Consider the following 13,240-nt stretch of genomic DNA (forward strand, 5'->3'; position numbering starts at 1 on the left):
TATTTCTGTGAATAGATGTGGTTCTCTGCTAAATCACAGCATGTTTTTTAACTACTGAACGTAACACGCCAATGTAAAATGCGATTTTTGGATATAAATATGAACTTTACCGAACAAAACATACATGTATTGTGTAACATGAAGTCCTATGAGTGTCATCTGATGAAGATCATCAAAGGTCAGTGATTCATTTTATCTCTATTTATGCTTTTTGTGACTCCTCTCTTTGGCGGGAAAAATGGCTGGGTTTTTCTGTGACTTGGTGGTGACCTAACAATCGTTTGTGGAGCTTTCGCTGTAAAGCATTTTTGAAATCAGACACTGCGGCTGGATTAATGAGAATGTTATCTTTAAAATGATGCCTAATACTTGTATGTTTGAAAAATTGGATTTATGAGATTTCCGTTGATTTGTATTTGGCGCCCTGCAATTTCATTTGCTGTTGGCGAGGGGTTCCAGTCCTAGACAGGTTAACCAGGACAGAAATGAGCTGTACCAGGGTAGAGCTGAAGGAACGTACGACTCTCTTCTCCCTGAAGCGGGCCTCGTGTGGTACAGGGTGGTGCCCGGTGTACGGGGGATGCGCCTGGGGAGGAGGAGGATGGTGCTGGTAGAACGGGTGGTGAGGAGGCTGCTCCATCCCAGGGTACGGTGCCTACAGGGGAGATGGTGTTTAAATGACACTATGAATGAAGTCAGTGGCAGGTAGGATCAATAAAAAATAAAAAGTACTTGCTATGTAACTACGGTATACAACAATTGAAGAGCCATGTATATAAAATGTGTAGCATGTAAATTTAACAAAAAAAATATTAGCTATTGTCTTCAGAAGAGATGGGCCAATAACAATACAGAGACTATGATGAAACTTCAGAGAACTATTCACCCAAAATATTGACTAATATACAGACAGGAGCAGATCAGTGTAACATATTAACAGGTGATAAACTGTAACGTGTTTCAACCAGACAGGTATTTCTCAGATCAGTGTAACATATTAACAGGTGATAAACTGTAACGTGTTTCAACCAGACAGGTATTTCTCAGATCAGTGTCACATATTAACAGGTGATATACTGCAACGTGTTTCAACCAGACAGGTATTTCGTGTTTCAACCAGACAGGTATTGCTCAGGTAGCGTTAATAGGCCTTTTAGTCTTAAGTCTATATTAAACCATATTACTTAGAGCGCTCTATAGCTCTATGAACCAAACTTCTAGAACATACCATTCCTTGCCAAGGAGGAGGCGGCCCGATGGTGTGGTGGAACTCTCTCATGTAATCGTTGTAGGACTGGGGATAACAAAACACATGGTAATATCAATAGGACTGAATCAAATTAACCGTATGTTAATATCAATGACTATACACACACACACACAACATATACAAAAGTATGTGGACACCCCTTCAAATTAGTGGATTCAGGAGAATGCTACCTGCCACCAATGCATAGTGCCAACTGTAAAGTTTGGTGGAGGAGGAATAATGGTCTGGGGCTGTTTTTCATGGTTTGGGCCCCTTACGCTACAACATACAATGACATTCTAAATGATTATGTGCTTCCAACTTTGTGGGAACAGTTTGGGGAAGGCCCATTCCTGTTTCAGCATGACAATGCACCCATGCACAAAGCGAGGTCCATACAGAAATGGTCTGTCGTTCGGTGTGGAAGAACTTGACTGGCCTGCAGAGAGTCCTGACCTCAACCCCATCGAACACCTTTGGGATGAACTGGAACGCAGACTAAGAGCCAGGCCTAATCGCCCAACATCAGTGCCCGACCTCACTAATGCTCTTGTGGCTGAATGGAAGCAAGTCCCCGCAGCAATGTTCCAACATCTAGTGGAAAGCCTTCCCAGAAGAGTGGAGAGGCTGTTAATAGCAGCAATGTTTCCAACATCTAGTGGAAAGCCTTCCCAGAAGAGTGGAGGCTGTTATAGCAGCAATGTTCCAACATCTAGTGGAAAGCCTTCCAGAAGAGTGAGGCTGTTATAGCAGCAATGTTCCAACATCTAGTGGAAAGCCTTCCCAGAAGAGTGGAGGCTGTTATAGCAGCAATGTTCCAACATCTAGTGGAAAGCCTTCCCAGAAGAGTTGAGGCTGTTATAGCAGCAATGTTCCAACATCTAGTGGAAAGCATTCCCAGAAGAGTGGAGGCTGTTATAGCAGCAATGTTCCAACATCTAGTGGAAAGCCTTCCCAGAAGAGTTGAGGCTGTTATAGCAGCAATGTTCCAACATCTAGTGGAAAGCCTTCCCAGAAGAGTGGAGGCTGTTATAGCAGCAATGTTCAATATCTAGTGGAAAGCCTTCCCAGAAGAGTGGAGGCTGTTATAGCAGCAATGTTTTCAATATCTAGTGGAAAGCCTTCCCAGAAGAGTGGAGGCTGTTATAGCAGCAATGTTCCAACATCTAGTGGAAAGCCTTCCCAGAAGAGTGGAGGCTGTTACAGCAGCAATGTTCCAACATCTAGTGGAAAGCCTTCCCAGAAGAGTGGAGGCTGTTATAGCAGCAATGTTACAACATCTAGTGGAAAGCCTTCCAGAAGAGTGGAGGCTGTTATAGGACTGAAGGGAGGACCAAGTCCATATTAATGGCCGTGATTTTGGAATGAGATTTTTGACAAGTAGGTGTCCACATACCTTTGGTGATGTAGTATATAATGTAGTGTAATATGTAGTGTATAATGTAGTGCACCTTTGGTGATGTAGTGTATAATGTGTGTTAATGTAGTGCACTTTGGTGTGTAGTGTATAATGTAGTGTATATGTGTAATAATGTAGTGTATAATGTAGTGTATAATGTAGTGCACTTTGGTGATGTAGTGTATAATGTAGTGTATAATGTAGTGCAACTTTGGTGATGTAGTTTATATTTACTGAACTCACCCCATTGAGGAACACTCTCTTCTCACTCCAGTTGGGAAGCGCCTGGGGAAATGAAGTTACTAGTTAATGTCTGGGGAGGGCCAGGGAAGGATTGGTGGAGGGAGGGAGGAAGGGCCAGGGAAGGATTGGCGGAGAGAGGGAGGGCCAGGGAAGGATTGGCGGAGAGAGGAGGGCCAGGGAAGGATTGGCGGAGAGAGGAAGGGCCAGGGAAGGATTGGCGGAGAGAGGAAGGGCCAGGGAAGGATTGGCGTAGAGGGGAAGGGCCAGGGAAGGATTGGCGGAGAGAGGAAGGGCCAGGGAAGGATTGGCGGAGAGAGGGAGGGCCAGGGAAGGATTGGCGGAGAGAGGGAGGCCAGGGAAGGATTGGCGGAGAGAGGGAGGGCCAGGGAAGGATTGGCGGAGAGAGGGAGGGCCAGGGAAGGATTGGCGGAGAGAGGAAGGGCCAGGGAAGGATTGGTGGAGAGAGGGAGGGCCAGGGAAGGATTGGTGGAGAGGGGAAGGGCCAGGGAAGGATTGGCGGAGAGGGGAAGGGCCAGGGAAGGATTGGTGGAGAGAGGAAGGGCCAGGGAAGGATTGGCGGAAGGGGAAGGGCCAGGGAAGGTTTGGCAGAGAGGGGAAGGGCCAGGGAAGGATTGGCGGAGAGGGGAAGCCAGGGAAGGATTGGTGGAGAGGGGAAGGGCCAGGGAAGGATTGGTGGAGAGAGGAAGGGCCAGGGCGGTCATTACATTTTGTCAGCCGGATATTGTCATACAAATGACTGCCGGTCTACCAGTAATTTACCGTTAATTAACCAACACATCTCCCGGCTTCCACACATAGCCTACAAGCCACTGATGCAGATCTCTGTAAAATCTACATTTTAAAAAAAAGTCAATTTATTTTACAACATCAAATAAATCCATTATTTTAGGCAGGTTTAAAGAAACTTTATAATTTTAAGAAAATGTATTTCAGAAGAACAGAATATGAGTTGGCGTACAGTATGTTATCTGGCTATGCTCCATGCCATAGGCTGTAGGCTTGTTCATTTAGCTGAAATGCTCATAAATCCCCATAACATTATCTTATAGTATTTGTGCGCATATGAAGTGGCTATGTTGAGCGTCAAAGTGATCATTTGAAACAGGTCCTAAACACTAGATTTAGAATTATTTGGCAACTTTAGTTGTGAACGATTACAAACCTCAGAATGTCTTAGAAATCAAAAACGAAATGGACTGCACGATGCGACTATTTGAAAAAGGTAAAATAATTAAAAATAAAAGCTTGTGCCTTGCCTCATCAAGTGATCACCGTTTCACCCATCAACCGATACTCAATTTAATCTCATCTTTACTCATATGTCACATTTGTTTTGGATTTAGGGGGAAAATGGCCCATTATCAAATAGGCGGGGGGGGGGGGGGGGGGGGGGGTCACCCGTATGCGGGAATAGCGAATGGAGGTCGTCTTCCATTGTGACATCATGCTGTGTCGGCTACTCCGGTTCATAGAGGAGCAGCTGAACTAACTATAGTAGCAGATGGGATTCTACGGTTGCTTGTGGCACCATCAAAACTCTGCTTTCACTCGTTACGCCACAGGTGATATTCCCGCCCAAACTCTGTATGCCATGGGCTCTCCAACCCTGTTCCTGCAGCTACTCTGTATGCCATGGGCTCTCCAACCCTGTTCCTGCAGCTACTCTGTATGCCATGGGCTCTCCTACCCTGTTCCTGCAGCTACCCAGTACTCTGTATGCCATGGTCTCTCCAACCGCTGTTCCTGCAGCTACCCAGTACTCTGTATGCCATGGTCTCTCCAACCCTGTTCCTGCAGCTACCCAGTACTCTGTATGCCATGGTCTCTCCAACCCTGTTCCTGCAGCTACCCAGTACTCTGTATGCCATGGTCTCTCCAACCCTGTTCCTGCAGCTACCCAGTACTCTGTATGCCATGGGCTCTCCAACCCTGTTCCTGCAGCTACCCAGTACTCTGTATGCCATGGGCTCTCCAACCCTGTTCTGCAGCTACCCAGTACTCTGTATGCCATGGGCTCTCCAACCCTGTTCCTGCAGCTACCCAGTACTCTGTATGCCATGGGCTCTCCAACCCTGTTCCTGCAGCTACCCAGTACTCTGTATGCCATGGGCTCTCTCAACCCTGTTCCTGCAGCTACCCAGTACTCTGTATGCCATGGGCTCTCCAACCCTGTTCCTGCAGCTACCCAGTACTCTGTATGCCATGGGCTCTCCAACCCTGTTCCTGAGTACCCAGTACTCTGTATGCCATGGGCTCTCCAACCCTGTTCCTGCAGCTACCCAGTACTCTGTATGCCATGGGCTCTCCAACCCTGTTCCTGCAGCTACCCAGTACTCTGTATGCCATGGGCTCTCCAACCCTGTTCCTGCAGCTACCCAGTACTCTGTATGCCATGGTCTCTCCAACCCTGTTCCTGCAGCTACCAGTACTCTGTATGCCATGGGCTCTCCAACCCTGTTCCTGCAGCTACCCAGTACTCTGTATGCCATGGTCTCTCCAACCCTGTCCTGTAGCTACCCAGTACTCTGTATGCCATGGGCTCTCCACCTGTTCCTGTAGCTACCCGTACTCTGTATGCCATGGGCTCTCCAACCCTGTTCCTGCAGCTACCCAGTACTCTGTATGCCATGGGCTCTCCAACCCTGTTCCTGCAGCTACCCAGTACTCTGTATGCCATGGGCTCTCCAACCCTGTTCCTGCAGCTACCCAGTACTCTGTATGCCATGGTCTCTCCAACCCTGTTCCTGCAGCTACCCAGTACTCTGTATGCCATGGGCTCTCCAACCCTGTTCCTGCAGCTACCCAGTACTCTGTATGCCATGGGTTTTAAAAGCATGATACTGTTTTGATGACAGTGGCATTACACTAATTGGTGTACAGGCTTTTGACCCAACCCTGCTCAAAACACACATGGCCAACCCTCCATCTGGAGAACTAATTGGTGTACAGGCTTTTGACCCAACCTGCTCAAAACACACATGGTCAACCCTCCATCTGGAGAACTAATTGGTCCACCAGTACCCAACAGTGGTCCAACTCCAGTCCTCCAGTACCCCCCAAATCCAGTCCACCAGTACCCCAACAGTGGTCCAACTCCAGTCCACCAGTACCCCAAGTGTTCCCCAACTCCAGTCTCCCCAGTAGGCGGGAGTAGTGCACAAAGTCGGTACCTCCAACTCCATCGGTCCACCAGATCTTCGGGCAAAGCAGTTTTGCAACTCCAGGGTCACGGTGTACAGTACACGGATTTCCACAGTTGACCAACATGTTCCAGTACCTGAGTGGACTCTCTCGCAGTACCAGTACGTAACAAATAACGAAAGTCCAAACCCTGTACCAGACTGACTCAGTACACAGCCCAGTACCACCTCGTCGTGACCCAACTAGTAGTCCCGGACCCATAGTCACCCAGTCCAACAGTGTGTCCCACTGCGAACTCCAGTCCACCAGTACCGGCCACCAATGGCAGTTGGAACCAGTCCCAGTCCAGTACCGTACCGACGAGTTGCCAATGTCACCACACCTGTGCCACCTATACCTCCAACGTCCACCAGTCCCCAGTACCCCAACAGTGTTCCAACTCCAGTCACCAGTACCACACTGTTTACTCGCTTTCACAGACTAACCAGTGTCCCACACATTGCCAGTCCGACCCCTGTATCCAATTAGCTACCACCAGATAGGTTCCACCAAGCTACCACGTCCAAATGTGCTGTCAGTCAACCGTCCCAGTACCAACTTCAGTCAACAGTACAGCTAACCCATGCATACTCCCCAACTCCCAGTCCACCAGTACCCCACCCCAAATCCAGTCCACCAGTTCCAACCCATCTCACCCCAACTCCAGTCCACCAGTACCCCCAACTCCAGTACACAGTACCCCCAAATCCAGTCCACCAGTACCCCAACTCCAGTCCACCAGTACCCCAAACAGTGTTCCAACTCCAGTCCACAGTACCCCAAGTGTTCCCCAACTCCAGTCCCCCAGTACCCCAACAGTGTTCCCACAACTCCAGTCCAACAGTGTTCCCCAACTCCAGTCCACCAAGTACCCCAACTCCAATCCACCAGTACCCCAAGTGTTCCCCAACTCCAGTCACCAGTACCCAACAGTGTTCCAACTCCAGTCCCCCAGTACCCAAGTGTTCCAACTCAGTCCACCAGTACCCCAAGTGTTCTCCCAACTCCAGTCCACCAGTACCCCAAGTGTTCCCCAACTCCAGTCCACCCAGTACCCCAACAGTGTTCCCCAACTCCAGTCCACCAGTACCCCAAATCCAGTCCACCAGTACCCCAACTCCAGTCCACCAGTACCCCCAAATCCAGTCCACCAGTACCCCCCAATCAGTCCACCAGTACCCCAAGTGTTCCCAACTCCAGTCCACCAGTACCCAACAGTGTTCCAATCCAGTCCACCAGTCCCACAAGGTTCCCCAACTCCAGTCCCCCAGTAACCCAACAGTGTTCCAACTCCAGTCCACCAGTACCCCAAGTGTTCCCAACTCCAGTCCACCAGTACCCAACAGTGTTCCAACTCCAGTCCACCAGTACCCAAAGTGTCCCCAACTCCAGTCCCCAGTACCACCAACAGTGTTTCCAACTCCAGTCCACCAGTACCCAACAGTGTTCCAACTCCAGTCCACCAGTACCCCAACAGTGTTCCAACTCGTCCACCAGTACCCCTCAACTCAGTCCGTTCCAACTCCAGTCCACCAGTACCCACGTTTCAACTCGTCCAACCCAGTGTTCCAACAGTGTTCCAACTCCAGTCCCCCAGTACCACCAACAGTGTTTCCAACTCCAGTCCCCCAGTACCCCAACAGTGTTCCAACTCCAGTCCCCAGTACCCCAAGTGTTCCAACTCCAGTCCACCAGTACGCCCCAAACTCCAGTCCACCAGTACCAACAGTTGTTTCCAAACCCAGTCCACCAGTACCCCCAAATCCAGTCCCAACCAGTAACCCAACAGTGTTAACTCCAGTCCACCAGTACCCAACAGTGTTCCAACTCCAGTCCACCAGTACCCCAAAATCCAGTCCACCAGTACCCAACAGTGTTCCAAATCCAGTTCCCAGTACCCCCAAATCCAGTCCACCAGTACCCCAACAGTGTTCCAAATCCAGTCCACAGTACCCCCAAATCCAGTCCACCAATACCCCAACAGTGTTCACCAAATTCCAGTCCACCAGTACCCCCAAATCCAGTCCACCAGTACCCCAAGTGTTCCCCAAATCCAGTCCACCAGTACCCCAAGTGGTTCCCCAAATCCAGTCCACCCCCCTAAGAGCCCAACTCCAGTCCACCAGTACCCCCAAATCCAGTCCACCAGTACCCCAAGTGTTCCCCAACTCCAGTCCTCCAGTACCCCAACAGTGTTCCAACTCCAGTCCACCCGTACCCCCAACTAGGCCTGTGGCGGACATGAAATTGTCAGCAGGTGATAGTCAAGCAAATAACTGTAGATCTCATGGTAATGGGGCAGCAGGTAGCCTAGTGGTTAGAGTGTAGAGGTGGCAGGTAGCCTAGTGGTTAGAGTGTAGAGGTGGCAGGTAGCCTAGTGGTTAGAGTGTAGAGGTGGCAGGTAGCCTAGTGGTTAGAGTGTAGGTGGCAGGTAGCCTAGTGGTTCCACCAGTACCCGCAATATAAATCATGTGGCCGCAATATAAATCATGATAATTCCCTTCTCCCCTGAGTTCTGCGCGCTCCTAAGCACCACTCACATGGCTCTCCATCACGTAACTGGTCTTTCCTCACAGGCTACAAGTGAATACAGACACGTCGGGGACCGAACTGTAAACGTCCTTATCCAATTCCGAGGCTCATATTGAAGATATTGGTAGAACCACAGCACAAAAAACGTTGTCCTATTCTAGTCTACGCAATAAATTAATATTCAAAACAGTCTGGGACAGTTGTGGGATGCCCAAATTAATATAACCACTAGGATCAAAAAAAAACTATAAGCAATGAGGTTCGGTATGAATACGTGTACACTGTATTCGGATATCACTTATTGATATCTACATAGCGCATTGATGTGAATCACACTGCTGCTTTTTTATTTAGCTATTTGTGCCTAACGAATTGTGGTTGTTGTGGATGGCTGTTCACAAATCTAAATGTGTATTTTGAACCCAATAAAATGGTTGAATTCAAGGAGTTTAAGGTGCCTATCAATCATTGTTTTTAAAACCAGTGGGATAGTCAATGGAAAACGCGCTCGTGAAACAGCCTATGGAATAAAAGTCTGGCTTTTATTGCTCAATCTAATTTACGCTAATAAAAAATACAAAAATGGCCTAATGAACACATGCTCAAACTCACACTTTAAGTCTACCTGTAGTTGCTACATCCATTTTTGGACAGCTACTTATTCAAGGGTTTTTCATTATTTTAAAAAACTATTTTCTACATTGTAGAATAATAGTGAAGACATCAAAACTATGAAATAACACATATGGAATCATGTAGCAACCAAAAAAAGTGTCAAATCAAAATAGATTTTAGATTCTTCGAAGTAGCCACCCTTCGCCTTGACAGCTTTGCACACTCTTGGCATTCTCTCAACCAGCTTCACGAGGAATGCTTTTCCAACCGTCTTGAAGGACGTATCAAAGTGTCACCAACTAAAAGGTAAATAGGCCCTATAGCATATGACATTCATTTTCCACATGTAAATAGCACTTTTCAGTAGTGCTCAAAGCCAATCCATGAGCGTAGCATTTACTTTTCAACTTGAATCAATGAGCCCAATCAGTCCTCCATGACAACTAAATCATAAACAGGCGAATACATCCTTAGTTTTGGGGTCATGCTCAAGTAAAACTATTTGGCTTATCAATACTTCCATATTTCCAAGTCCTGTTCTAGAAGATCTAGGTGTATAACTTTTATTGGAATGACTAATTCTGATAGACTTTGGTTTTTAATGTACATATATAATTTAATCATATTATATGTAGTAGAAAGTGATGGGTTAGATGAAGCCTACATAACCAACCCATAAACTAAAATTTAACATCCATATATGGCCAGCTATTTAAACTTTAACATTGATTTATCCTGCAATAGATGTCGTTCAAATGGTAACATGCATTAGAAAACGACAAATGTCTCTTAAGGGGATAGTAATCTAAAAGTGAATGTAATCAGATTACCTTACTGAGTTTGGGTAATCCAAAAGTTACGTTAATGATTACAATTTAGAAAGTAACCTAGCCAACCCTGATGCTAAGTAATAGGATAAAGACGGCATTGGGGCTAAGTAATAGGATAAAGACGGCATTGGGGCTAAGTAATAGGATAAAGACGGCATTGATGCTAAGTAATAGGATAAAGACGGCATTGGTGCTAAGTAATAGGATAAAGATGGCATTGGGGCTAAGTAATAGGATAAAGACGGCATTGGGGCTAAGTAATAGGATAAAGACGGCATTTCTAATTTGCAAGATACATTTTCATTTTGTTTTCGGCACAAATGAAAACATGTCACTGACTTGCCCATGGATTGATGTTTCAGCATTGTCTCAATGAAGAGTTCGGCGTTCCACTAACCATGACCGACACACACACACACGCGCGCAGTTACAAGCCTGCTAGTTAGCGGCAGGCGGACGAGTAATATCCACCGTCGTAGTACGGATGAAGCCGTAGCTGGAATGCGAAGCTAACCGAAGCGGTCATCGATCTACACTAGAGCCTAGAGGGTTTAAATTTGGGGTCCCCGGTGAGTGATGTCAGGTACTTACCGGTCAACTGGTGGGTTACGTGGAACTGGCATAAAGCCTGTATAAAGAGAGAAAGCTGATTTACTCCGACTGGTGAGTCATGTTCCTCTGGAACATCTGTGTTTACAGACACACAAGTTGCCCTTTCAACACGTTTTGTTCCAATACTGTTACATCAGTAGTCAATAAGTCAAATCAATACTTTACCTACGAGTACCCACTTACAACCTTCCTACTCTGATTCATAACATCCAAAGAGGAAAATATCACACAGAAATTGGACATTAAATCTAACCTCTTGCCCACTACAGTAAACTGATAGTTGTTAACATTAATACGTTAACTAGGCAAAACATCGGCCATCTGGATCTGAACTCTGTTCATATGGATCCAAAATGAGCTTTACTTGGAAACTCAAAAAGCATTTTTCATTAGCACATTCTATCGTTCAAACACCATACCAATAAAAAAAAGGACAAGACAGACCAAAACAAACGTCGGCCGTGCACATGCGGGTGGCCGTACTATCACCTCTGAACACAATGGCCGTCATTTCCTGTTCATTTCCAGACGTTTCTTCACGTTTGATCACAACCGTTCGTCAACACCCAGCAGGTGATCTACTGCACACGGCTGACGTTCCCGTTGGTCCAGCTCGTCCTTATAACTGACATTGACTGGTACCAATACAATTACTAGTTGTGTGCACAAATGGCCCAGTTCCATATACAGTATATATATATATATATATTAGTACACTGCTTTTAACCAGAGCCATTTGGACCCTGGTCAAAAGTAGTGCACTATATAGGGAATAGGGTTCCATAGGGCTCTGGTCAAAAGTAGTGCACTATATATGGAATAGGGTGCCATATGGGATATATTTCCATGCTGTACCAATACATATGGTAGTAATAGTAACCTGGTCTCTGTGGGAACTCGGCCGGATAGTCAATCCTCGGGCGTTTCCTGTTGTGAATGTCATATTCCTCGGGCCGACGCCTACATGAATTAGGTAAACAATTGAGACAAGCACCACAGCACAGCATCCTAGTTGCCCTACGTCCTAGTAGAACAGTGTAAAACATCTAGTATCATCTGAAAAGCATATCTACACACCAACACATTTACATGAACTAGTAAAAAAAAAAAAAAAAAAATCACCTATTGACAGATTGAGAAACAAATTGATTTAAGCCATATCATCATTCTGTCATTCTGATCTCATCCACCTCCATAAAGGGGGAAACTTAATTTATGACCAAAATTCAGGATGCATTTCATTGAATCTGGACAGTATTCCCAAATACTTCTTTAAAAAAAACACTAAACATGTATAGACAGTTATAATGAGCAGACTGCATCAATCAACCATTATATTCTGAATGATATCTTCCTGCATCGATCAACCATTATATTCTGAATGATATCTTCCTGCATCAATCAACCATTATATTCTGAATGATATCTTCCTGCATCAATCAACCATTATATTCTGANATATTCTGAATGATATCTTCCTGCATCAATCAACCATTATATTCTGAATGATATCTTCCTGCATCAATCAACCATTATATTCTGAATGATATCTTACTGCTTGTGGACAGTTACATTATATTCTGAATGATATCTTACTGCTTGTGGACAGTTACATTATATTCTGAATGATATCTTACTGCTTATGGACAGTTATATTATATTCTGAATGATATCTTACTGCTTGTGGACAGTTACATTATATTCTGAATGATATCTTACTGCTTGTGGACAGTTACATTATTGACCAGTAAGTTTTTGTTCAGATTGGTCCTATGATAGTTCAACTCATTCTGTAGCTAAAACAGGATGTTTACAATACTGTAACTATTGGAAGTGCACCCTTGTTATATTACCTGTTTGGGGATAGTTTGAGGCAACATCTGTCTCCAATAGGGAGCTAGACCTCTATTCTAAAAGCTTCTGACTAGCCATCAATAACCACCTTAGCACTAAGTGAATGATCATTACTCCACAACACAACGTTCCATGTTCAATTCAAAATCAACCAGATAGTGAAATGTTTTTTGTTTGTTTGTTTTCACAGCTGGGATAAATGACTGTCTACAGGTAAATAAGGAAAGAGCCGGTTAAAATTGTAACATACCGCTTTCTTGTAGTTTTGTGACCTGTTACCGTTGACATATATTAAGATATCAAAAGTTCATATAGACAGTCCATCTTACGGTTTAGGGTCTACAGCCACAAAGACATTACAAGGAGGGGCCGGGCTGGGAGGGCAAAGGGGGTGATTGATAAGGGTGATTGATGCAGTCCATTGCAATCGAAACGAAAAGGACCAGGGGATGAACTTCACTTCGGCCATTTTATAAAAACCAAAAAAGGTGACGGACCCCCCTTTGAACTTCCCTTCCTCGTGGCGTCATTCTCAGTCCATTGAGGCCTTAACAGGGAAAGGAGTGGGTTTGTATCATTCTGCCAGTGGGTTTCCTCCTACCTTATTCTCAGTCCTTTAGGTTAGGGTATGGAAACACTCCTGTCCTTTAGGAAACACTCCTTACCTAGTCCTTTAGGTCAGGGTATGGAAACACTCCTGTCCTT

General features: G+C 45.7%; 1 protein-coding gene across 1 annotated transcript in view; it reads right to left on the reverse strand.

Annotated features, from left to right (window-relative positions):
* The window catches only part of LOC112070364 (YTH domain-containing protein 1-like), a 35,740-nt gene that overhangs the window by 2,009 nt on the left and 20,491 nt on the right, over positions 1 to 13,240 (reverse strand). The window contains 6 exon segments of the mRNA XM_070438939.1: positions 497 to 655; positions 1,229 to 1,294; positions 2,892 to 2,908; positions 2,911 to 2,933; positions 10,661 to 10,697; positions 11,562 to 11,727. Of these exon segments, the coding sequence (XP_070295040.1) occupies positions 497 to 655; positions 1,229 to 1,294; positions 2,892 to 2,908; positions 2,911 to 2,933; positions 10,661 to 10,697; positions 11,562 to 11,727 (468 nt within the window).

This window comes from Salvelinus sp. IW2-2015, unplaced genomic scaffold, assembly GCF_002910315.2.
Source record: "Salvelinus sp. IW2-2015 unplaced genomic scaffold, ASM291031v2 Un_scaffold1305, whole genome shotgun sequence".
Classification (NCBI taxonomy): Eukaryota; Metazoa; Chordata; class Actinopteri; order Salmoniformes; family Salmonidae; genus Salvelinus; species Salvelinus sp. IW2-2015.